At 40.9% G+C, this 27,005-nt stretch overlaps 1 protein-coding gene across 2 annotated transcripts; it reads left to right on the top strand.

Annotated features, from left to right (window-relative positions):
* The first annotated feature begins 1,054 nt into the window (after nucleotides 1-1,054).
* On the top strand, nucleotides 1,055-21,174 carry LOC124289783 (cell division control protein 42 homolog). Of its 2 annotated transcripts, XM_046726444.1 has the most exons (4): nucleotides 1,055-1,591; nucleotides 2,804-2,862; nucleotides 4,666-4,677; nucleotides 19,254-21,174. In XM_046726444.1, the coding sequence occupies exons 1-4, from the start codon at nucleotides 1,399-1,401 to the stop codon at nucleotides 19,743-19,745; spliced, it is 756 nt and encodes a 251-aa protein (XP_046582400.1). In that variant the 5' UTR covers nucleotides 1,055-1,398; the 3' UTR covers nucleotides 19,746-21,174. The 2 variants fall into 2 exon arrangements, with proteins under 2 accessions (XP_046582400.1, XP_046582401.1); XM_046726445.1 differs by lacking the exon at nucleotides 4,666-4,677.
* Nucleotides 21,175-27,005: the final 5,831 nt, after the last annotated feature.

Raw genomic sequence — 27,005 nt, 5'->3', positions numbered from 1 at the left:
TAAGCATATTTACATATTTTATTATTAACCATTACTTCGTAATAAGTATGAATATCATGGTCGTTCACATGGTGATTTCTCGTAGACCAAACTCATATGGCAGGGAGCCACAGGGTGACACTTTATCGTTATTTAAATTAATGTTTTGCTCCGCCATTTTACCTATATTACAAATGTTTGATAGCAAATATTTCAGAGATGTATATTTTCAAGAGCTTAAGTTGGCCAAATCGACACTATGGATAAAATAAATCCAACAAATATATATACTTCCAGTTCAAAACTTGAGTCTATGAAAATATTAGGACATCGGCCATATTTTCAGTTCACTATGATTTGTGTTTTGTTATAAATATAATATCCTGCAAGTATTTATACACCTATTATCGACATCGTGAACATTTAAACGTGTCAGAACCCCGCAGCTCTACCAGAGTGCGCTATTCGCTTCATTTACTTGGAAAACAATGAGGTGTTAGGAAAACCAAAAGTGATCGTCAATGGACATGCACTAAAGTTTACTTGTTCAACTTTCATAAAGTTACAGGCAGCAATGAGTGACATTATAAAGAGAGAATCATCAAAACTGAGTGTTGTGTAACTTTTTAATAATACTCATCGTGTCCTGTGATCGCAATTAAAGACAACAGCACCTTGCTACTGCAAATCAGGGAGACTATATAACGTTGCAGATTATCCCTGTGCAAATTAATGCTGGTTACGGATTTATCAAAGCTTAAAAAGAATGGTCAAATACCTTCACTACCTTCTCGGAAAACTCTCATGTCGTTTAACTGTTAAAATCGACGACAAGTTGTTTTGAAAATTGAAATCACAAGTTTATTAACGGACAATCGATATCCGAAAAGAACGACCCCCTCATGACATCACCTGTAGATTACCTGCCGCAGCTTTCCACTTTACCTGTACAAGTAATGACTCATAAGCCGACAGCCAATCACAAGCCACGACTTGCGGGCACGAGACGCTGACGTATTAGCAGCAACCAATCAAGTTATTCGATACACTGGTTGATTGCTCGACCCAAACCCGGTCGCTGTCAGTTTGCGAAGTATCGTAGCGAGAGCAGGAGTGTACCGGAGTTTGTCTACATGACATGAATTTGTCCTTGTAATTAATTGTTTTATCACTTGACAACTTCAGAGGATATTCAAGTATACTAAGTCGACGGTGTTAAATTGGAAGTCGAACTTTACGACAACTGTATCTGGAGGTATTCGCCACAACATGACTGGATCTCTTCAGTGACTTACTTCAGTTTGAGTTGTCACTCTCTGGACTGTTGATGACGGTTTGTAAAGCACCGCCTGCGTTCGGTAGTTTTAGTAGCTTGTTCCCAACTTCTCAGGTACCTGCAGCTTTCACTCGTGCGTTAAGATGCCCCCACAGACTATGATGGACGCCAGCTCTGCTCCTTTGACGGAAAGTGACTTTAACCCTCCCGACCTCCAGTGTGTCAAATGTGTTCTCGTGGGGGACGGGGCGATTGGTAAAACCAGCCTCGTCGTCAGCTACACAACTAACGGATACCCCACGGAATACGTCCCCACAGCCTACGACAACTACACAGGTGAGACGTTCATGATAACATAGCTGTTTGAACATGCTGTCGCTGAAGTTAAGTTTACTTTTTCACTGTGCCTTGACAGACTGTCAAAACTCCAAGCCACTAAATCAGATAACAAGTTGTTTTGACGCAGAAACTACTTGAAAATGATATATATTTTAATCACTGAACAAAATATTTTGATTTATGGTGCTAGTCATAAAGTTTACTGTCGCTTTGAACATCAGTGTGATAACTGTCACAACGTAATTTATGTCATAAGGTAACGTTTTGGCATTAAATCTTTTAAACTTAAATATTAGAAAGAAAGTATGTACTTTTATTCATCAAACATGATATCCTGATTCAAATAACTTAATTAACCTATGTACCCTTAATAAACTTCACCACTCCTACGTTTCCTTGAAACATTAACATTCCTTTAGTACCTGTTTAGAATGTGAGGAAAAACTTGATACCCTTTCTCTTATGTTTCTCTTACACAATAAAGACACTTGAAAAAATCATTATAACACATTCCTACAGCACTTCTATTCTGTCCATTACACATTAAAGTACAGCCCTTCGTGAGCACAGTATAATAAACTATCACAGTGGAGCAGCTCCTGCCTTAGTTGCAGTTAGTCATGCAAACTAGAAATTCAAAAATGCTTCTAGGATTTCGTCTGAATGGTTTATGTCTGTGGGCATGTTATTAGTATTGTGTCCCTCCCGGTGTAAGAGACAGCTCCCAAACATCAGCTATGACCTGGCTAGATCTCAAGTCACTCAGCACTGTCACGAAACATGCATAGCAACTCACTTCCTATGAAAATAAAACTAATCCATATGGAATTACTGGTCTGACATGGGAGAGAAGAGGTAGAATAAGGCTTGACTGTCAGATTCTTGCCAGATTACCATAGAAATTAAATATTTCCTTACCTTGATGTTTGCCATACTACCAATAGTGTACATTCTTGCCCTCACATGTGTTATGTATTTCCCATATCACAGTTTTGCATTGCAATAAGTTGGAACAATGTTGTAAATGTGGGTAATTTCCTGAAGGGCATGACTGATTGTTTAAGTATGTTATATTTGGTTATATACTGGAATTTACAGTTTTAATACCTCACTTCAATGTTTAGTACAAGTTAAAATAAAATATTTGTAAATGTAGTTGAAAAATATTCTAATGATTTGTTTACTTATAAGCATTGTTTTTTCTTTTAGTTGTTGTGACCGTGGACAAAAAGCCCATCAGGTTAAACCTGTGTGATACAGCTGGCCAGGTAAGCTTTCATCTCTATCATGATTATATCATTATCAGGGTTGTTAGGAAGGACCTCAAACAAACCATCTGTGAATCAATACTTAAGTCATCTTAGTTTGGTATAATAGCTGTACACTTTAACCTTTGTTTATCTTAATCCTCATCAGCAATAGAAAACATAACACTTGTTAAGTCATCTTAGTTTGAGATCAAACAAAGGATCTATACTTTAATCTTTCATCTATCTATCTAAATCCTCCCAGCCCTAGAAACATATTGCACTTGTTAAGTCATCTTAGTTCAAGAACAACAGCTCTCTCTTGTCTTTTATCTATCTAAATCCACATCAGAACAGGGCCGAACTGTACCTGTTTGATAGGAGTGAACAGGGGTGATAGGGAGAGACACTAGCTGTCTGTTATTGATTCCAGCCAGTGCAGAATGGCTAGATGGACCTGCATTCTGTAACACGGATATGTCCCTTTACACTGCTGGGAGGCTGTTGGAGAGCTAAATGTCACAGTGCTTAGTGAGCTAACACACGATGCATTACAGGACAGGCTCTCGGGCAAAATAACAAAACCATCACTGGATGCATGGGTAGAAAGGGCACGCTGGTGTGTGATACTAAGTGGTTAGAAGGTTGAGGGAGATCCTGGGATTTTCACTCACAACATTTTTTTATTTTCACACTGTAAAAAAATGAGTGAGAAAAAATTATAGATCATTAAAAATATTTTAAATTTGATCTTTGTCATATCAATAGGAACATGAGGCTTTGAAAATATATTTGGATTTTTAATAAGGTTTTAAATCCCTGTGTAAATGTCTGTTTTAGAAAACAAAATGTTTTGTTGTTTGGTATTTTGTTCATAGATAAGGCTTGTGTGTTTTTTAAAATGAGTAATGTCTATGAAAATAGACTTCTCCTATTTTTGTTTAGTACTGTGTGGTGGATAATTTTACCAAGAAATTTTAATTTTTATAAAAGACGTCTGTTTAAGACTGTATGGATATATCTGTCATTGCTTCACAAGCCAATTACCCCCAGCCCTATTTTTGTTTTGTGGACATGAGTCTACAGAACTTAAAGTACATTCCCTGAAGGAAATCCCTAGTTTAAAACAGTATCATGAATCACTTGCTATATTTTTTCAAATTGTTTTCAAATCATGACGGAACAATGACAAAATTAGATCACATGATTACCTTTTAATAGATTCAGGAAATGAGTACAGGAAATACATTGCATGACTTCAAAACAGCCATGAATTGTTCATGAGCTAAACATTAGCTTCTATCCCAGACAGCAGGGCTAATCCAAGCACTGTCTACCTATATTGTGATGGGGATTATCTAGGTATTACCTGTATGTATTGACCAAGGGTGTGGTCAGTCTACAGATGTTGGCCCCTGTCTCACCTGACATGCCAACAGCTGCTGAGAGGGTTTCCATGTATTACTGTATACAGATGGAATTAAAGGGGATCTATCTTCAAACAAACATGGCTTATTAAAGTGACCCTGTCGTAAATATTGCTTGTTATGGAAATCCCAGCGACTGGTCAGTCCAGTTGGTAGAAGACAGCTGGTGACCAACGCGGGGTCATATTAGTGTCAAAAGTTGGCAGTGGGTATTCTCTACATGTGACGATAAATACAACAACATGTTCATATCAACAGGTTGTAAACTGCTGGTAATATCGTCATCATATTGCATAATGAACTTCCTCGTCTTTCATGTATTCATCTTCATGGTACTTTATTTCATTATATGCTATAATTCCTCACTGGATAAATATTTATTTTCTCTCTCCTATAGGCTGAAAGCATAGTGAGTATATAACGCAGTGTCTGCCTGCTGATTGTGATATCCTCATATACCTGTATATTACCTGTATGATATGTACTTGTATCACCCATGTATATTGCATCTTGACATATCTCTGACGTGTTATCTTGTATATTGCACATGCTGTATCTAGTCAGTGTATTAACACTGTGTATGTGATCTGTATTCTGATTTGTTGTTTCACGTTGTGTGTCTCGATGTTATTGATAATTAAACAAGTCTGACCAAATTATATCAGGGATTTTTCCATTTTCGCGAGGAAGTATTCAAGACAGGTGTGTGCACCTTTATATTTAACAGAGATAAATATTATCTCGGTGAGTCTACTTGTTACCTCTGTGTGGGGTGTCAGAGTTGTTTAACCTGAGCTGACTTTTAAATGACTCATGTTGTGTTTTATGATCTAATCTTTCCTGAATCTTGACATGAGCTACCTAAACGATTACAGGGTGACATTGATGAGACCAAGGCCCAGTGGTAATACACACATTGTAGGGCTGTCATAAGCTTTAATTAGTTGTAATAAGCTCACTCTAGGCGTTCCCGTGTCCAAATGGTGAGCGGTCTTGTAAGGGATAAATTCCCTTGTTAGGTGCTCAGTAGAGTGTTTGTATTGCATCTAAAGGGGTATTGTTGGGCTGGTTGAATAAAGTAAGTGATGCAAGAAATCGCACCTTTATGTTAAACCAGCAGCAATGGAGTACATTTTCTTTTTGAATATTGTGCACTAAGTATGTAGGTCAGTATTCTGTAGGTTACGATGAGTGTAGGGACTATATTGGGAGTAAAGATCCTACTTATTCAGTTCATGTTTTCTCAGTGTGGGTGCCTCTCATGAATATTGTAATGAAGAATACTCACACTCCATAACTAACCCATATATTTTGAAGTATAAAAATGCTTTGTAACCAAACTGTAGTACTTTGTAAATATATCTAGATAGCTCTTTGCTTCAATACCTTTAGCTTAATGTATCATTTAGTACTAAATCAGTAGAATAGCCTACATATGCTAACATCCCAGGAAAATTCTGGGTTAGAATTTTGTCTTCAGCAGCCCATGCTGAATAAGGCAGCTAGTGGGATCAGGTGGTCTGACTTGGTTCATGCATGTCATGTCTCAATCAATGCTCATGCAGTTTCTGGCATTGATTATTTACAGACTGCCATCATATAGTATTGTCAGTGCAGCATTGAACAACAAACAAGCTTATGTTACATAATGGTCATTGACTGTGTCTCAGGCACACCACCCTGTGAGTGTCCCCATGCCCAGACCTCTTCCCAGCTGTGTCTGAGGCACCCCACCCTGTCCCCATGACCTGACCGGTGTGAGCCTCTACCCAGCTGTGTCTGAGGCCCCCACCCTGTCCCCATGCACTGACCGGTGTGAGCCTCTCCCCAGCTGTCTCTGAACAAACCACCCTGTCCCCATGACCTAACTGGTGTGAACCTCTCCCCAGCTGTCTCTGAACAAACCACCCTGTCCCCATGACCTGACTGGTGTGACCCTCTACCAGCTGTGTCTGAGACACCCACCCTGTCCTCATGCCCTGACCTGCATGAGCCCCTCCCAGCTGTGTCTGAGACACCCACCCTGTCCCCATGCCCTGACCGGTGTGAGCCCCTCCCAGCTGTGTCTGAGACACCCACCCTGTCCTCATGCCCTGACCTGCAGCTGTGAGCCCCACCCACCCTGTGTCTGAGACACCCACCCTGTCCTCATGCCCTGACCTGCATGAGCCCTTCCCAGCTGTGTCTGAGACACTCACCCTGTCCCCATGCCCTGACCTGCATGAGCCCCTCCCAGCTGTGTCTGAGACACCCACCCTGTCCTCCATGACCTGACCGGTGTGAGCCCCTCCCAGCTGTGTCTGAGACGCCCACCCTGTCCCCATGCCCTGACCTGTGAGGGCCAACCACGGGAGACCCTACTGCATGAGCTACATTCACCCCACGACTCTACTGCATGCACCTCACACCCTTCAACTGGGTGACGTAACTCGTCCTGTCTCAACACAACTATCATCAAGTTAGGCACAAGCACCGGCTGACCTGAATCCATTATAACAGATTTATAACCAGATGTCAGATGAAATCCACAAACACATTCATTTGACATAAAAACAAGAGAAAAATCATGTTTGTTAAAAATATATTTATGATAATTTTCTGTTAGCTGAGAAGCATTTCAGTGGATAAATGTTTAAATGCAGCAGGAGAAAAACTTGTTTGTTTCATGACAGTTTCTATTAGCGAAAATGTTTTTCAGAGGTAAAAGTGGGTAAAGCGGAAGACGAAAAAATCATGTTTGTTAATAATATATTTTAGCAGTTTTCTGTTTGGCGAGACGTATGTAAACAGGTTATTGTATCGTTCAACATGTAATGAGAGTGAGGTGGATTAACGTGGGTTTGCTTTAAGAGCTGTTGTCACATAATTCAGGCAAGAATTTACAATCACTACCTTTATCGTGAAATCATGACCTACCGTTGACACAAGGAAAGTAAGTCAGCTGTAGTTCAGGCTGAGAATAGATTGTTGACTATATACCTTCATAATTGCTCCATACACTGTTTCACCATGCTAGTAGTATACTCAGGTGGCACTGCGCTTGATGACATGATAGGCAGTTAAAGATTCACCAGGGGCTTTTGTTTGTGTACCATAGGCTGATACTGAGGGTTGTATGAGGTGCTGGATCAGGTACTGCCATTTCAGGTTTGTGAGGGTGGTGTGTTAGTCTAGTGGTTAAAGCATCCACTTGCTATGCCAAAGACCCCCACATGGGTACAATGTGTGAAGCCCATTTCTCGTGTCCCCCCGCCATGATATTGCTGGAATATTGCTAAAAGCAGCGTAAAATATTACTCACTCACTCTCGGGTTTAAGACTTCAGATTCCTATACTGACTAAAGATTGAAGTTTAAATGATTTGCCACTATGTACTTCAATGCAGTTACGAACACTGGATTTGGTTAGTATGTCAATATGCATTAACTAGTCATATAAAAATAGTCACGTTATGACAGATACCAGGTATATACTAAACAACATTTGAAACGCACCACACTAAAATGCACTAACGATGCTCAGATATCATGGGTACATTTCAGTCTGACGGGGATATTTTGTATTATATGGGTTGTGCGTTTCTAATGTTGTTCAGTATATGTCATATCAAAAGATAGTTTTTTTAACTTTTGTGTGTAGTCGATCAAACAGAACCCTCACTACTGTTTTTTAAAAATGCTGTATCCTCATGTTTGGTAAACACTAAACCAGGACAGTTTAGTTCTTTACCACTCACAGCCACAACCAATGCTAAATACAGAATAAATTATTAGCTGCCTGTAGGATAATAATGGTTCACTGATACACCTGACAGTACAGATATATTTTGGCTTAGTACTTCCAACACTAATCTGCTTAGTTTGCGTATTTTCTGTTATGAGAACTGAGACGTGTATATATATATAATCTACGTATTTTTATACACTAGGATAATCTGATCTGTCACACAGTGTCTCATTTGTGTTGCTATTAGCCGACTTATAGAAGTAAGATATACGTTATTACATGACAATCTGGGTGGGGATCAGTGAGCTTGGTGGATATGGTCTGATTCATGTCTGCTAAATCCAGAATTATGTACAAGTAATGATCAGGCAATGATCCACTTGTCACTGAATATTAGCAGTGGGGTGGATCCCATTCCAACAAGTATGTTCTATATTAGTATCTAGTTATACAGACCCCCAAACAGAAGAATCCTCTACAGCCCATATAAGCCCATACTATATTACATGGTTGACTAATCTATATTACTGCAGCATCGGTAACTGAAAGTGATTAGTCTCTGGGCTCCTTTTTATATTTTATTCAGATAATTTAACTACTGCTTTTTTCTGTAAGGGGGCGGTGGGGTAGCCTAGTGGGTAAAGCATTCACTCGTCATGTCGAAGACCTGGGTTCCATTCCCCACATGTGTGAAGCTCATTCCTGGTGTCCCCCCTGTGATATTGCTAGAATATTGCTAGAAGCAGTGTAAAACTAAACTCACTCACTGTTTTCTATAAAATATATTCATTTCAGAAAATAGATGTAAGTCTATTAAAAGCAACATGCTGTTACTGGAATCTTGCAAAGTATTTGATATTTTTACTATTAATCATTTTTAACTTAACTACATCATCACCTTACAATCTCATGGTGAAAGTATCTCTTCTTACAAAATAATATTTCAAGCCTGGTGTGTTCTCTTCAGCTAACTTTCCTGCCCTACTCCCAGAAGTTAAGGGGAACATACAGACAAGTGCTTTTACTGTTTCTGCTAGTACTGGCCTCAAAGAGCTATCTCTCGGCTTGCCCCACATAAAAGATTTATGCGCTACATTGAGAGACATATGTTTCTATTTTAGTGGGGAATCTTATCTCTGAGCGGATAGGCATATGTAGTATTGACAGGTCCCTCATGTTCCACCACACAAACTAGTCCGTCTGTGGGACAAGGCCTGTTGCTCTACACTATCACCACTTTTAACAGTTCTGGTCATGGCTTCCCCATATTCTTGAATACTCAGAAGAGTATTCGGTATTCATCCTTAGGCCTTTGGACTTACACAATTCTCGCTACATCTGACCAAGTTTCTCAGTATTCACCTACCATCCTGATTCACCTTATTCACTCCATTTTAATCTGATTCTCACAGATATTCTAAAATCCTTTGCAATCATCCAATTCTCTCCATATCAGCCAAAGCTTTTGGATCCATCCGTATTCCTCTTGTAATCAACCCATGTGTTCATTATTCAGTAGATGGTGTCTCAATACACCTGGATTTCACAATTTTCTCCTGATTCTTCTCGTGTTTCTTCATATTCGTAGATATATCCATCCTTGGCTTATTCTATGAAATGACTATTGGCTGGTATCAATTTTAGCCTGGGTTAACTGTGTGATCATACCCGACAGCATGGACTTTGGTCAGACAGTGGACCAGTTCTTTTGGCCACGTAAGGCTGGATGGGTTTGTTGTTGAATGCTGCACTCAGCAATATTCCAGCTAATAACAGACCAAGAAAGTGTAATCCCAAATATATAATATGTAATAATAACAGACCAGAAAATCCAGTGATTAGTATTATGAACAATGTTCCACAGTGTTGTGGTACAATGTGATCAACCACATCATTCTGACCACCCACTCTGTTAAACCAACTCCTGGACCAGCATAGGTTTCTATGGACTTACTCAATCCCCATGGGGCCAAAGGGTTGATTAACTGGCTGCCAAGCTCTGCTGGAACATTCCCTCACTCACCCACGCCCATGGTCCATGTCGTCACCTGGCCTACCTCCCACATTCCATTCCCCTGATAGATCCAGGATACACCCAAGTTTAATGTCACATCTAACGAAACAGACAAATCAGCCCCTTGTCAACAAATTACAAATTCAAGCAACAGCTGGCTGGCAATAATGCTATATTTAGATTTAAGTCATAAGTAGGATACTGACACAAATGAGGAAGAAAAAAGATGGATTGATACAATTGATTATACAATGGAAATGTCAGGAAACCCATTAATCATCCATTTGTTGTGTGTGTAGGGAAAGTAGAGAAATTTCTTATAATATTTGATCGACCGACGTCAGTGGGAAGAACTGTTCTGAGGACTCGCTAGTTGTGACTTTTGTGTTAGCGTCTTGCATGGAGATGTCTGCATGTGTTTGTAACAGTTTACCGTTTAATTATCACCATCCTTTTTATACATTTCGCCAGCTTCCTGGTACTGATGGAGCATGAAACAGAATTGTTAACCAGTGTCAGTTTGTACATCTGCAACACTAGCTAACACTTGTCAGTGAAGGTGTTGAATGTTACGTAATGTTATGATGCTTGTGATGTCATATCGGGGCATTCAAGGATATTGTCTGTCTTCTGTTGTGTTCGATGTTTTGGCTTTACGTTGACAACAGAAGTGTGATATAGTTGTAATGTCATAATACTGTTCTTTGGTTAGCTAGAATGGGGTACATGGGTGAGTGACAGGTATTAGGTGTTAATTGATCATTGTTTCAATCTGTTCTAACCCTGGACCCACACAGTGTTTAAACTATTGAATTATTTTAACCTGTGTGTTTGTAGACAGTACTGATTAAAGTGACAAAGAACATCATGAAATACCCTAAAATCTCTTAGTGGGTTATACAGTCGCAAGAAGCATCTGGAACTGAAACTTTAACTCACTCTGTCATATTCATATTTCATAAATTAATTAAAGAATTTTTATATGTTGTTTTTGTGGGTTGTTTGCTACTTTTTTGTGTTGTTATGATGATCGTGTTTTGATTTATGAATGCGTTATTGAGTGAAACAAGGATTTTATAACATTTATCATACACTTGTGATACAAGACATATTGCCGCAGTGCAGACAGAACACGACCGTGACCCTGTGACACTGTGTAAACACTAAAACATTTATATGGATGTCACATGTTCAGTTTATCATTTGAATGGAGATAAGGCACAACATTAAGATATGCAGTGGGCGTTTAACATGTACCCTAGTCTCAACAACCTCAGCAGTGACTAATGTTGAGTACATTTGTATTTGATTAATTATTTCAGTATCAGTGAGTGATGACTAAACATTAATTTACACTACTTATTTAATTTTCCTGGTTTTGAAGTCAGAATAATGTTGAGAACGCTAAGGATGTAGACTAATGCTTAGTCTCTGAATATATATAATTTTGATAGTAACAAATAAACCCATTTAATTTGAAAAGGAGCCCCAGTCAGATGCGAGAACCTGAGGAAGTCTAGACTTGCTTTATTTAAGTCTTTAGCATTGCAGGGTGGGCTGGGCAGTAGGGAAAATAATGTGGTTCCGGGACTGTGAGACAGACTAATAAAGATGGTACATTCATACTTTTACACAAGGCGGTGGGGTAGCCCCGTGGTTAAAGCGTTCGCTCGTCACGCTGAAGACCCGGGTTTAGATTCCGCACATGGGTACAAAGTGTGAAGCCCATTTCTGATGTCCCCTGCCGTGATATTGCTGGAATATTGCTAAAAGCGGCATAAAACAAAAATCACTCACTCACTCACTTTTACACAATTCAACCTACACAGATGGCATGAGGGTTAGATATTACCCAGGCTGTGTAGTTATTAAAAGGAGGGGCGGTGGGGTAGCCTAATGGTTAAAGCGTTGGCTCGTCATGGGGAAGACCCGGGTTCGAATCCCCACATGGGTACAATGTGTGAAGCCCATTTCTGGTATCCCCGCCGTGATGTTGCTGGAATATTGCTAAAAGCGGCGTAAAACCAAACTCAGTCAGTCAGTCAGTCAGTCAGTATTAAAAGGAAGGAGGCGAGATATGTACGAGGAGAAAATGGAACATGGGTCACTGCAACCTGTCTCCCTACGACTCAGGAATATATTATGGGGTATGAAAGATAAGCTCATTCAGACCTGTATTGCTGGGACTGCTATTGTGGTGGATTCATGTCTGGAGTTACTAACCATGGATAAACAGTCAGCTCACACACATGACACTGCATGGAACTAGATGAATGGAAAACTGGTGACTGGGACCTGCATTTACCTGGGTGAAGAATGAGTTTCAAACTGCTTTTGTCAGATGCCGTGAAGTAAAGCAACACAAGTATCAAATAACACTGGCTTGACTGATAGATCCAAACTATCCACTTACCTAGGCAGGGGTTGAAAATATTGGGATGACAAAGTGTTAATTATGAAGTCTGTAAACTATAAAAATGACGATAATGCAGGGCTCCAGATAAGATTTCAACATCAGGAGTACATGAGTACTGGAAAAACTTAAGAGTACATTTAGAGTACTGAATGGAATATAATGGTGTATCAGTAATCTTGTGTTTCGTTTCATATATGCACCACAACATTGCTACTCTTGTGTAAACAGGTCAATATACAATAAATCAATAATTTTTCAGATAAATATGTCTGTAAATTATTCTAAGACCATACACCATTGCTGTGGTGTGTTTCTGCTACGTTTCCTAACTTATTTCCTGTCGTATCGTGCTTATGGTGATGGTAATGATTTGGATGATGATGGTAATGATTTGGATGATAATGAAATTGAAAATATGAATCATGTTATGGATAATATGGAGATAGGGGCGGTTTGGTAGTCTAGTGGTTAAAGCATTCTCTCGTCACGCCGAAGACCCTGGTTCGATTCCCCACATGGGTACAATGTGTGAGGCCCATTTCTGGTGTCCCCCATCGTGATATTATTGGTTTATTGCTAAAAGTGGCATAAAACCGTAATCACTCACTCACTTAAATGGAGATATGTCTTTTAGACTGTATTTTGAAACCATGAAGGGTTCTCCATGCATGTCTCCTCGCCCAGGTGAGGGGTAATTTGATCGGGCAGACTGACAACAGCATCATGGTGCAACTGGATACATGGAGTAGTTTTTGTAGGGCAACCTTCAGTCTCCTGAGCAGAACAACGCAGTAGATGACAGGACTGAACTAAATGTTCCATTAATGTAATGTTAGACGCTGTGTGAAAACTGGGCTTGGAGAGAGGGTGTATATATATATCTGTCACTTTCATAGCAGGAGCATGCGGATATCCTTGTAAACATGGTGATAATTGGTTGTTGTAAGCATTTTGGGTGCAGGGTTCGAAGGGTAAGAACGAAAATAGCTTGTGAAAGATTGCTTCGTGGTGTCAGGAGTGGAAGAAATGACCATGATCCATTGTTTGTTGTTTCATATTTGAAGTTTTGTATTTGTTTTTCTTCTGCTTGTTGCCTTGTCCATGGGTTCGGTACCTGCCTGGATGGGTGGGTCAGTGATTACTGGTTTTGGAGTGACCGAAATGTAACTGGACACAGGCTGATGATGTCACATGACCTCCAAACTGACCACTCCAAATATATCTCTGAACTGGACAGAAATAACGCAAGCCACACACAATGGTGTGGCAATGTCTGTGCCCCGACCTTTCTGTACATGCTGAGAGAGACCTCTGACTCATGGCCATGTTTACAGCACACCTTGAGACTGGAGTGGACAACACTGAAATACGGCCAATGATTAGCCAGTGTTTCGTAAAGAAAACATCACAAGTAAACACAATCTCTCACTATCCCATAATACTAAACATGGCTGCCCCTTTGGTGTTTGCACAGTTGTTGCATTATACAAGCTGGGCAGGACTCCACTGTTGTACATTACCTAACTGAAGGGTTTACAAATTACGTCTGTTTACCTTGTAGATTGATGGAGACTTTGTAGTTAACAAGTATCAATAGAATTTCAGCAGGAAGGTAGATGTTGGTCCGATGGTGTTGGAGCTTGTGTTTACTTTTGTAGCCGTTTGACCAAATGTTTATAGTGAAGACACGAAGTTATGACTTGTCCTCAAAGGAAGCTTGGGTTGTTCCTGGTGTTTTTTATGTTCGTGTGGATGGTAGTGATATGTAAATTTAGTATTCTCAGTCTCAGGTCTTCTCTTTGATCAAGGTGTTTGTAGTAAAGGTGTTAAAATGTGAGTAGGTCTTCTCCTTGGTCAAGGTGTTTGTAGTAATGGTATTGAGATGTGATTAGATCTTCTCATTGATCAAGGTGTTTGTAAAATAGGTATTAAGATGTGATTCGATATTCTCATTGGTCAAGGTGTTTGAAATAATGGGATTTAAATTTTCATAAGGTCTTTTCATTGGTCAAGCTGTTTGCAATAATGATATTGTGATTAGGTCTTTTCATTGGTCACATCATACCCAAGACATGCATCGCCCTCTGGTGAAGGTTTGTACAACATGAAATTTGTGTATTTTGTGGCTGAGGTGTCAAAGGTGAGTTTACAGTTATCAAGTAGTTAGTTTCTTAGCAAACTTTCGTGAGTTGTTTTGAGTTCAGGAATGACCTGACAATAGACTTTTGTCACTTTATGACCAATGTCCAAGAAGATGAAAGGCCGTTTTTCTCCATTAACTGAGTGTCCATTAGGCGTGTGGAGATTACAGGTCTGTCATACGTTGGCCAGGACGGCAGGTCATAAATGGACTAACATTTGTTCTCTGTGTCTCAAACATTCCCCCTCATTACTAGCCCAAGTCAACAATGGCAAAGTGCCCGGCCTAGTGGCCATAAATACATTTTTTCTACCCCCTCACAGGACCCCCTTCTGGGGCTTTGTGGGGATGACCCTGCCCAGGAGGTTATTCGAGTCATGTGACCCCCTGCTCACTGATCACCTGTGAAGAGTTGAGTCACAGCTCTCTGGGATAACTGCATTTGTTCTGGTCCAGTGACTGAGGCAAGGTGCCCTCCTCGTCCTCCCTCCATGCTGCAACCTGGTGATAATTGCCTACCTGGACACAGGAGACGAGTTCAATGGATTGGACAAAGCATCTCTGTCATTATGTTTCAAACACTTGTGAAATTGATTTGGAGATGATACGCAGCTAATTTCCTGTGCAGTGTATCTTGTGTTGGTTGTGTGTACTGTTGCATGTTGATTGTCACCACTTGTGGGATATCAGAAAATAGGGTTTCCTGGATAGCAGTCTGTGACAGAAAATCAAACATTTATTAAATGGATTTGAAAACTATTAACTTTGTATCTGCTGTTGCTTGTGTTTGTTGTGAGTGTTGTTACCCGTAGATTGTTGCGTACGTGCTCCAGGTAGGCCGACTGGGAACACTGGCTCAATAAATGGTAATGTTTCTCTACAACTAACATTAAAAACTTCTGAAATATTGATTTTATGGCGATATATTTTCTGCACCATGGAGTCGTGCTGTGTTGGTTGAGTTGTAAGATAAGGTCGGTTACAACACTGTTGCATTGTGGGGTTGTTTATTTGTCTCCATCTGGATGACACTGTCCTGGTTGTATTGTACATGTAAGCTGGCAGGAGACCTTGGTTCGCTCTGATTCAAACAGCAACATCAACCCGTGGCACAAGTCAAATGAGTCGTCCTTCCTCAGCTCAGTAAATTTCTTACGTCAAGGTGACAACAAAAGCTCAAAGTACCCCATTATAAATCATTTGAAAATTACATTGCTTACGTGAAACGCTTTGAAATGGGTAAGTGGTTTACAAGTGATTCAGATCAGTAGACAGGGATCATTTGAACGCGGTAGTCAACTTGCTCCCCGTGGTAGTCGTCAATTCATACCTGTTCAGCTCTGACGTAGGCCGGTCCGCCTTATCTATCTGTAAGGGGAGATTCATGAATGAATAAAAGATTCGTAGGGTAAGCTAAAGAACTCACCGCAGAAAACAAACATGTTGGCAACATAAGACGATCGCACCTGAATGACTGGTTGGGACGATCTCGACTCCATTCATGGCTGGAATAGGCCACACGTCAGTCGGCAGGCAGACGGGTAGGTCAAACTGGGTGCCTTTCATAGCCATTCAATGCTTGAGGTAGTCGCCCAAACCATGTATGGAGAAAAATCTTCAGAGGGGACTGATTCTGTCTGTAAATGTTATCAAGCACTTACTTTCTTATTTTCTCACAAAAGATAATTTTATCGCGTACAGTTATTATGTAAGAAATTCAGGTGTTATGTAGATAAATGGAATATGTAAACATTTGTAACCTTGTGGTTTTTTTTATCTATTGGTAGAGCAGTAACAAGATGAATGTTTGTTGAAGGCTGAGTTGTCAAGTCAGACAATAGGTTCAAGGGTCTGAGGTGCTCATTGTTTAACATCCACCTTGGGCACGTCAGTGGTCAAGTGTTCAGCTAGATCACCAGGCTGGTAGCTACAGCTAGATCACCAGGCTGGTAGCTAGCCAAGGTGAAAGTCAGGCTGACCACAAGTATGTGCATTTTCATCTACAACCCTGGTTTGGTCTGGGCAGTAATTTATTTGGTCAAAGGACAGGATATTGTCTTCATCAAAGGAAATTGTTGTCTGAGCCAAAGCTTACTTGATGAATACTTGATAACTGCCAGGGTTGAGGAATGGCCATAGTTGTTGCGAACTGATGAGATGTAGTGTTGAAGAATGTCTTGTTTTTAACAGAGGTTAGATTTATCTTTGTCAAACACTTTGATGGTTTGAGAGTTGATACATGATTAAGATCTTAATCAATGATCAGTGAGTATTTGTTACAATAATACCTGACAAGGGGATAATCTGGGTTATATCCCACCCACCTGTCCCCACAACCAATCTTGTTGTGTAATGTCTGCTTGTTGAAGAGGTTAGGGCCCTGAGGTCCAGCGTACACCCAGGGTTTTGTTGTGTTGTGTAACAGTAATCCATGCTGACACAAATGATTGCGAACACTTTAGCTAATTACAATATTGGATAGAATTTAGATCTTACTGTAGCAGGACATCTGTCGGAGGTCGCCCACTGGACAAATCAGATCAGATGGGGACATTTATGCTTTGAATAGGGGACATTTACATTTTGAATAGGGGACATTTACATTTTGAATAGGGGACATTTACACTTTCAATAGGGTACATTTACACTTTCAATAGGGTACATTTACACTTTCAATAGTCTTAGGGGCAGTTGGGTAGCCTAGTGGTTAAAGCATTTGCTCGTCACGCCAAAGACCCGGGTTCAATTACTCCCATGGGTACTATGTGTGGATATTGGTGGAATATTGCTAAAAGCAGCGTAAAACCATACTCACTCACTCGTTCAATGGTCTTAATTATGGTCGCTTAATTTTGTCTCATATTTTTAATTTTCTTAATCTTTTTTTAAGAAATAAAAATACCAGCATCAATGAAATACTTGCCATTTATTGTGTATTACAAAAATATGCTCTACAAGTTTTATTGCTTGGAAAGACGTGTAAGGCCTGATGGAATGATTCAGACAATGTATGTTTGAGAGTGAATGTGTGTGCCAGTGCATATTTATTCAAGTGAAAGTTAATGACTAAGTGAATGTGTGCGTGAAAGCATTGTGTGGTAACACTGAGAGAAAGTAAGTGCATGTGTACATCCGTGAGCAGTCCTCCACCATGTAGGTGGTCAACATGGCAGCCAGCTGACTGCAGGACTTGACTGTGTTATCACACAGATGAGGTAGCTTGGCCAGCCAGGTAGAAGCAGGTGGCCAGTGAGGCATGAAGCACACCTGTACAGGTAGAAGCAAAGTCCCAAGATCAAAGGTGTTTTTACCTGGGGTCAGAGGGCATCATACAGGCCTGGAGAGTGACTGGGTGGTGCTGTGGAGAAGAAAATAGGGTTTACAGATGCATATAAACCACTTAATGAATCTGATTCAGTCTTCAGGGTGGCCTTAAGGGTGTCGTTCAGGTGGGCTTGTCCGATTCTTTCCAGAAAATAATTTCCCAGCTTCTGGGATCGTTGTGTCACTGGTGCAACAGTAAGCTTGTATTATATTGAAAGTATATTTATAGCAGTAATATAGTGATTTACATTTAGATATGAAAGTAACATTTCAAGGTGTCCCCTTTGAGCACCGACTCCTCTCCTCCCATCTCCTCCTGTCACCCCATCTTCTACTGTACCCCCTTTTGTCCGAGGGCTGGTAATAGTGAGAGGAGGGTGACACACTCAAAGTGATGAATGGATCTAGGGCTGTTGAAAAATTGTTACAAATCCACCCAGCCATTATGATCCACCCTGAATTTGAATTGACACGAGTCGGCAGTGGAACATAGCTTTTGTTCCTTAAACAGCTGGAATATTTTAGGAGAACAGTTTTTGTAATGTTATTTTGGAATTAGCAGATGTTTTAAAAAGGGTATTTGATAATGAAGACCTGATTTCAGTAATCGTTACCCTTAGAGTTCTGAAAGCAAACATGTGGTCTTGTTTGTAGTGGAAAGTGTAGGAAATTTGAGAAAAGTTGTACACCTGTTGACCATTTTGACACATCGCTGTGAAGGCTGGATTGCTTTGATGTTTTGTTACTTGTACTTGTGAGGAGTTAGTTGTTAGTGGATATAAAAGCCTGTTTCTGTGTGGCATGCTCCTCTCTGTATACAAGGGGTGGAAACCTGTCATGTTTCCACCACTAACAACTCATTGCTTTTACAGTTGACAGTCTCGAGTCAATGTTAGCGATATGAATTCGTTGTGAGCATGTGAATATCTAGCTCACGCCAGCAGGGTACACAAGACTAGGATCTAGGGTTGTATGTTTCACGTTCTGCCTTGTACACACCTATAACAGGGCTTTGTGATATTATACTGGGGAAAGCACTGCGAATCAGTTGTGGGGAATATTGTATCACTACATCAAAGGAAAGATTAACCTAGAAAAGCCTGGAGCAAGAATGACGTATGTGATCCCCGATCCTATCGCGGCTGAATGTATTCCGTATTGTACTCTTGCATCCAACACAGGATCTTTCTAATTTGTAGAAAACATACAAGTATTTACCAAGTGATACAAAGGTCCTTTGAAGTGTGAATAATTAGGAAAAATGTCTATTGAGTAAATATTTCTTAGATGCTATTCACAAATTTTAGATGAATATCATGTCTATATAGCCAAATGTGATCATTAAATTTTGCTTTTCTTTTTCAGGATGACTTTGACAGTCTGCGGCCGCTGTGTTACCCCAACACAGACGTTTTTCTCCTGTGCTTCAGTGTCGTGTCTCCTACATCCTTCCATAACATAATGGAGAAATGGGTGCCGGAAGTGAGGAAACATTGCCCTAAGGCTCCTGTCATCTTGGTGGGCACCCAGTGTGATTTGCGTAATGACGTTAAGGTACTCATTGAGCTGGCCCGATATAAGGAACAACCAGTACCAGAGAGTGATGCGATTCGATTGGCTGAGGAGATTGGTGCCGTGCATTACATGGAATGTTCCGCCCTCACACAAAAGAATCTGAAGGAAGTCTTCGACAGTGCAATTCTGTCAGCTCTGAAGATTACCGGAATCGTTTCTCGAAAACACAGCACCAGAAAGTCAAAGCGAAACAAGAACTACGAGACGAACACTCAATCAATTCAGAGTACAAGTGCCAAGAAGAAAGGAGGGTGGAAAAAATTCTGTTGTTTCTTAGGATGAAAACTTTGGAATCAAGATGGCTTCCAACGGACAGGCAGATCAAGGGGGCTTCCATCAAGGGTGTCGATCTTTAATACCATCATGCTTTCAGGGAAATACTGTTTCCCCAACAAAACATTCATCTCAAAATGCAATAGGTGTGATGGGGAACTGCAATGGCTGTTGTCCTGAGCGACTAGAACAGCGGGTAACATGTAACGAAAGATGTGCGGACATGATGCAGATGTGTTATGAACATGTTATGAAAGTTAAATTTGACTGACTGAGTGAGAACGTGACAATTTGGTCACCGTATGTACAGAACTTTGCTCAATCGTGAGTTGAACTCACATCCTCCTGCATGACAACCTTGGAAACATCTACAGGCCATTCCGGAGGTGCCTGTTTCCATGGATACTATTGCCATGGCGTCATGTAGGACAAGGACAATTTTGTCTAAACCTGGTCGATCTGTGATAATGTAGTTGTTATGATGTGACGCTGTCAATGGCGATGTTGTGACGTGCAAGTGCTGGAACAGATGCCGTCTGAGATGAACAGTTGTATCCGTAGCATGACAAACCTGTCTCTCCCAAATCAGTGTTTTACCAACAGACCTAATTCGTTTCATTGTTTTAATTTTTTCCTTTTTGTGGGCAGTATCCAGAGCAGATGTAGCTGCCTGTTACCATGGTTACGTATTTGAATGTGTGTGCAAATCAAAAGTTGTCTTCAAATATTTGGGATGGTGAAAAGGGCTGTTGCCAAAATGTCGTGGTTTTAACGAAATTTGGATTGAGGATGAGACAACTTTCAAATTATTTTAGTTTTTATTTTTCATTTTTTGCTTCCTGCTCAAGATTTGTTTGTTTGATGTTTTGCTTTTTTTGGCTTAATAAAAGTACCAGAGCTTGTTTCATTTGGGAGAGATGTGATCTATGCAATGCTAGGTCGTTCTGTAGATGCTGAACCTGTGATGTTGGTAGAGGAAATATGCCCCTCTCACTAGAATCTTTAAGTTATTCTCATTTTCAATGTTCATTTGTGCCTTGCTTTATACTGAGTGTATCTACACCCAACACAACCAGAATATCCCAAATTGTTTTGATTTCAAATGAAGGATCTTGAACAATCTCATTCTCAGTGTGGGTAAATATGATTCATTATATTTTCTGGAAATTTTCAAGATGAGTGGGAATTGTGAGGCTTTGTTCTTCTGGACTGTATTGTATATTTTGTTGGTTCGGGGCAAGTCGTCGCTTTATTACCAAGATCTGTTTAAGGTTCACAGGAAAGTCTTCCAAGGGCTCTCCAGGAGAGGGTCTGATGATAGCATTAAAACATTGTCTATCTTTCATATGTATTTTAGTCCTCGAAGAGGCACAGTGCACACCTGAATTGAAAATGTTGACTCACATGAATATGTCAATAAATTTTTATATATAAATGATGTATGTGTTTGTTATTTCATGGCTTGGATCGAGAAGGAAGACAAAGGGGACCTAGATATGGTGTACAAACATGTAGGAAAATCGGTGAGATGAAATGGGGTTTTACATGGCATTGAACATTATTGTATTTATATAGCAATCGGTTTGGACTAATGCTGATTTTATAGAGCTGGCCCACTGAGATGCCATGTCACACATTAACATGGATACCCCTCTGAGACACAGTACATTGACTCCGACCAGGCCCTGGTTTGTCACATTAATGCCAAGCACCTACCAGTAACAAGAACTGCCATGTTTGGTCTTTTGGTATCCAGGGATTGAACCATGAACGATCTGCCCTCCTGGCAGAGGATCGGTCTGCTAGACCTCCCATGTGGTCTCCAGCTAGTGTTGTGTCAACTGGACCTTGAAGGGTGTTCTGTTGGCAACGAAACAGGAACTCAAAGGGTTATTGGCTGCAGTCAACATCCATGGTGATCAGGAAGCATTAGGACGTCAGGCAGACGTCTTTAGTCTTCTTTGAAAATATATGACTTTGACAGAAATAAATAACGTCATTTAAAATGATAAGGAGTGCCATTGAGGTGAGTAATTCTGAACACAAGGAAAATCTAGACTTGCGTCATTTTAGGCTTTGGCATTACAGAATGGCCTTGGGGAACGAAAATGATGTCTCTCAAAGGCTCACTGTCTACTGAAGTGGCAGAAAATGCGATTTGGTTTGATAGATATACATTGGGGACTGCTGGTTAAAGTTGCCAACGTATTCAGATTATTAAAAAGTGCAGAAATGTTTCCCTAACCTGTAGAGGTACTGTCCAGGCAACCCCAACATAAACCTACGTGAATTCATGGAAACTGGCTGAAGGCGAAGAGCGTCTTAACATATGCTGACACTCATTTTTCTGTTATGAAAATGATCCATCTTAGAAGACCAAGTGTAGTAGACTATAAACAGGTTGGAGTTATTTGGTATTCAAATATGCACTGAGAGATTCTCACACACTGTCACCCCGGTTGTGGAAAGAGTCGACCATCGCTGATCGGTACTTGAGGGCCACGTCAGACATGGTTTTGATGAGTGTGAGTTATGCTAATCTCGGGAGGATTGGGGTTAACAGGTGGAAATGGGGTTTCTCTGTCAGCTGATCCACTTGCTGTTGGAGTTGTTATCACAGAGGTCGTTGTCTTATCAACACGGGCTCTCATTACTCCGGCAACACTACTCCCGTAATCAACATTGCCCCTGACGATTCCCATCTGGCTGGTTGTAACTGGCAGAGAACGCATCCTCTGTGTTACGGCCATTGCATTGAACATGTCGGAACTACTCAACAGTTTCAACTCCAAACGAGCTTGAAAGGCAGCTGTGGTGTTAAGAGTGACTGAGACCCATATTAAACACCCACGCACACGAATTTGTCGCATTACCTCGTCTGACAAAGGTCAAGAGAGCTTATGTCAGAGCCTGCTCGTCAGTTGTCTGACTTCCATCGTTAATGGTGGACATCTCAGAAACAACTGAACCAGCAATTTCGCAGACTTTTTCACTCCTACGTAGACTAACGCTTAGTCTATGAACATATGTAATTTTGATAGTAACAAATAAACCCATTGAAATTGAAAAGGAGCCCCAGGGAGACCCATATAGGGTTTTAGCATTGCAGGGAGGGCTAGGTAGTAGGGGAAATAATGTCCTTCAGGGAGTGTGAGACATACTAACTCCTGACATGACACCCGAATTGTTCAGGAGGATCGAATCGGCATGGAGAAACTGGCCAAAACCCTATCGAAAATCATGGTCCGTCTCCATGGTCTAGTGGAGGGAGCGTCTGACTGGAGAGCGGAAGGTCGATAGTTCGATTCCCAGCTGCGTCACCAAACTTATGGCAGTCATTATAAGATTGCGGCAGGATACCTCTGTCGTAAGTAATACAAGTATTCACACACACACACACACACACACACGCGCGCGCATATACACATGCACACATGTAAAATAAATGCAGCAGTCTTGAAGGCGACCTTAAGCCGCATTTTACCACCCCTTTCCATAATCACCACAAATCTCTGTTGACAGCAGAGTCCGCTGAGCACAACACTACCCAGACAGAGCATTATATCTGTTACGATATGTACGTATCATAATAAGAGGGAGATTTACCACAATGTATACTCAACAATGAGCATGTGGTATGTGTATAGTATCTTCTGCTAGTGCATGGAAGTGGCTAGCCTCAGTCTTGTGTACGTCCGGACAAAAGCTTGTTTTCGCTTTAGACCGCAGTCACCAATATTCAAGCTATACATGATGGCTTCCTGTAAATAATTATTTGGTTTGGTTACCCGTGAAGGTCCGGGTTAGAATATTGATCTTCAGTAATCCATGCTTGTCGTAAGAGGCGACCAACGGGATCGGGTGGTCAGGCTCGCTGACTTGGTTGACACAGGTCATCGGTTCCCAGTTGCGCAGATCAATGCTCATGCTGTAAATCACTGGATTGTCTGGTCCAGACTCGATTATTTACAGACCGCCGCCATATAGCTGGAATATTTCTGAGTGCGGCGTAAAACTAAACTCACTATTTGGTTTGGTTTGTTGTTTAACGCAATCAGCAGTATTCCACCCGATCCTGTTAGTCGCCTGTTACGACAAGCATGGGTTACTGAAGACCAATTCTAACCCTGATGTTCACGGGTGCGTGGCTGACATTTTGGTGGCAACTGAGGTTTTGATAACAAAGCCAGACAAACACAAAACGAAAAATAATATTCTGTCAAACTTTACATATTCATTCATTCATTCATTCATTCATTTATTCATCATTTGAAGGCATGGGGGAAGGGAGAAGTGCGCACACCCGCTTACGTCGTTGCACCCAGTAATAGACAGCATTGCAACGACCCACAGCCTGGGGAATGATGACACTTTTTCAGTAAAGTGGACAGTGTTCGCAGATTCTTAAACTTTTGGGTATCTCGCATTCCCTTTTCAACGGAATCCTCTCCGGGCGACAGTTTTAATGTTTAATACTGGAACTCACAGATCACAAACATCATTGCTAGTTTGTCTCACAGCCCTAGAACAATATTAATTCCCTTCCGCCCAGTCCTTTCCGTCCAGTCCTTTCCGTAAAGCAAAAAGCTCTGAATGATGCAAGTCTAGACTTTCTCAGCTGAATCTCTCATCTCGCTGAGGCTCCTTTTCAATTTAAATGGAGGTATGTGTTGCATACAAAAATATGGTTGTTTTCAGAGACTAAGATTCTGTATATCATTGCAGGCGGAATCCGTTTGAATATGGTAACAATATGGCTGTATGTACCATGGGTGATGTGTACTGGCTCTTGGTATCGATGTCCTGACCCGCTTGAATTCAATGTAAAAATAGCCGATTAATGTACTAAGCTATATTCCCAGAGGCAGTTATTTCAGTGTAAGGATGCTAAGGGAATCTACATCCAGCTGAGGACGATGTTCTATGGACATGGCTCGCTACCATCCGATCACTACCAGCCGTTCAACGTAGGGAAATAGTGTAACAGGAAAATATTGTCTTTCTTACACATGTACATACATGCCTGGCACAACTTCATGTCTGCATGTGGCTAGGTCCTAGGGCTGCGCAATATAACCGGTTTACCGGTATTTTCCGGTTCAGACATTGAAACGATACGTATTGCGATACGCTGATCGAAAACCGGTATTTTGACATGCATTCGGAAAACTTCGTAACACTCGGAAATCTTCGGATGTTTCCGTTTTTTTAAATTGTTCCGTTCCTTGATTTTTGTGCCAAACATTATTTGCATTTTTATTTTGTCATGATTAAAAGTTTTTATTATAGCCTTATCAAGTACAGTGATTTTGTTGTGTTTTTGCTTTATAAATCAAGCATTAACTCGATTATAAGTATTTTTTTTGTTAAAAAAACTTCTTGCAATATATTGCAATACACATCGCAATATATGCTTTCACATCACAATATATCGCAATATGAAAATTCTCCACAATACCCACCCCTACTAGGTCCACACCTGGGCTGGGTGTAGACACCAGGGTGCGGTTAGGTTCGCACCTGGTCTGGGTGAAGACACCTGGGTCTATCTTGCATGTACGAAGGGTAGATGAAACGTTCTAAGCGAAGGAACTATCAAGGGACCTCACAATGTCCGTGTTCCTTGATGGGATTCGAACCACGGACCTTCTGATTCGAGGTCAAAAGCCTTGTTAACCCCTTCACTGCCCTCATGCCTGCTCGTATACCCATAACGGTTTGCATTATTAACTGAGTGAATGATTATGGTTTTACCCCAATTTTAGCAATATCCAACATCTTGGTGGGGACACCAGCAATGTGCTTCACGCATTGTACCATGTTGGGAATCGAACCAGGTTCTTCAGCCTGACGATCGGACGCTTTAGCCATTAGGCTACCCCACCGTCCCCAGTGATAAGTACAATACCTTCCATGCTTACAGGCTGCATTTGGAACCTTACACACAGCCGGGCGGTGGGGTAGCCTAGTGGTTAAAGCGTTGGCTCGTCACGCCGAAGACCCGGGTTCGAATCCCCACATGGGTACAATGTGTGAAGCCCATTTCTGGTGTCCCCCGCCGTGATGTTGCTGGAATACTGCTAACAGCGGCGTAAAACCAAATTCAGTCAGTCAGTTATACACAGCCAGGCAGCATATATCTGCAGGACCAAGTTAGGTATTCTCTGGTGACAAAACTGGTCACAACGCTGTCATCAAGAGTCTCCAGCTTGAGGAGCCAAATCACACTTATAATGAGGCGGAGATTAACTGTAGGGATATGCAGTATCTTTCACTTTTAAAAATGTGACGCGGAGTTCAAGAAGATGACCACTGAAGATGACCCAGGGTAAAAATAATCTTCCACTGCCACAACGTAAGGAAATAATTATATAATATTTAATAAATACAAAGATTATGAATGTCACCACTCGTCACAAAGCCACATCAGAGGGCATTTTGTCATGAGAGAGTTGAGAGCGTTCTGAGGATTGAACTGGATATGGTACGATTTCAGCCAGCTCGGATCCATGGATTTTTACACTTGGTCAGAAACGCCCATGCTTCTTCAAAGACGTTATTAATCAGAACAAGGTCATCTTGAGAAATTACGTGAAACCATGGATGTGTTTTGAGTTCATCAGTATCAGCCACATACAACACAACAGTGAAAGCAGTGGAGGCTTCTAGAATAACATCTTGCCTGACATGAGCATATATTTAAGAAAGGAAACAGTCCATGGCATATCTTAATGAAATATAGCAAAAAGGAACACAGACTTTCTTCATTTTCTTGACAAGTATTATAGACTTGCATGGTCCTAAAATTGATAAATAGACTTGCAGGGGCTGTGTCGAATATGTTCGTTACTTAGTCAGTATAAAGACAATGGAGGCATCGTACGTCTCCCGTCCCGAAGAAGGCAAAGTCTGTTATATTGATGGCAATGTGTCCGGCTTCAGTTCTGGGAGGAATCCTCCTGGTGGACAACCTCCCGAAAGGTCAGGCCAGTAACGGTCTGTTTGTTGACATTTATGTAGATAGGGTCATGGTTTACCGGCTTGTTGATATTTACCTACCTGATGTCATAGTTTACACTTATGCTCATGAATACCTGGACTGCATCGTGTTTTGACCTTGTGTTGGTATTGACCAAGCTGGTGCCATGGATTACGCTTGTACAAAGGCCTTCTATTGATTACAAGCATGTTGACATTACAAAGGTGTTCCATTGATTACAGTTATGTTGATATTTACAGTATTTTACCAGTATCTTGATATTAAAATAG

The sequence above is a fragment of the Haliotis rubra genome, unplaced genomic scaffold (genome assembly GCF_003918875.1).
Source record: "Haliotis rubra isolate DU_JTF1 unplaced genomic scaffold, ASM391887v1 Scf45, whole genome shotgun sequence".
NCBI lineage: Eukaryota > Metazoa > Mollusca > Gastropoda > Lepetellida > Haliotidae > Haliotis > Haliotis rubra.
This window is presented reverse-complemented; position numbering and strand designations above follow the sequence as displayed.

Excerpts from the sequence above, each read along its gene's own strand:
- LOC124289783 (XM_046726444.1), top strand. The coding sequence starts at position 1,399 with ATGCCCCCACAGACTATGATGGACGCCAGCTCTGCTCCTTTGACGGAA. Across the intron at positions 1,592-2,803 it reads AGCCTACGACAACTACACAG|TTGTTGTGACCGTGGACAAA; the intron begins GTGAGACGTTCA and ends TTTTTCTTTTAG.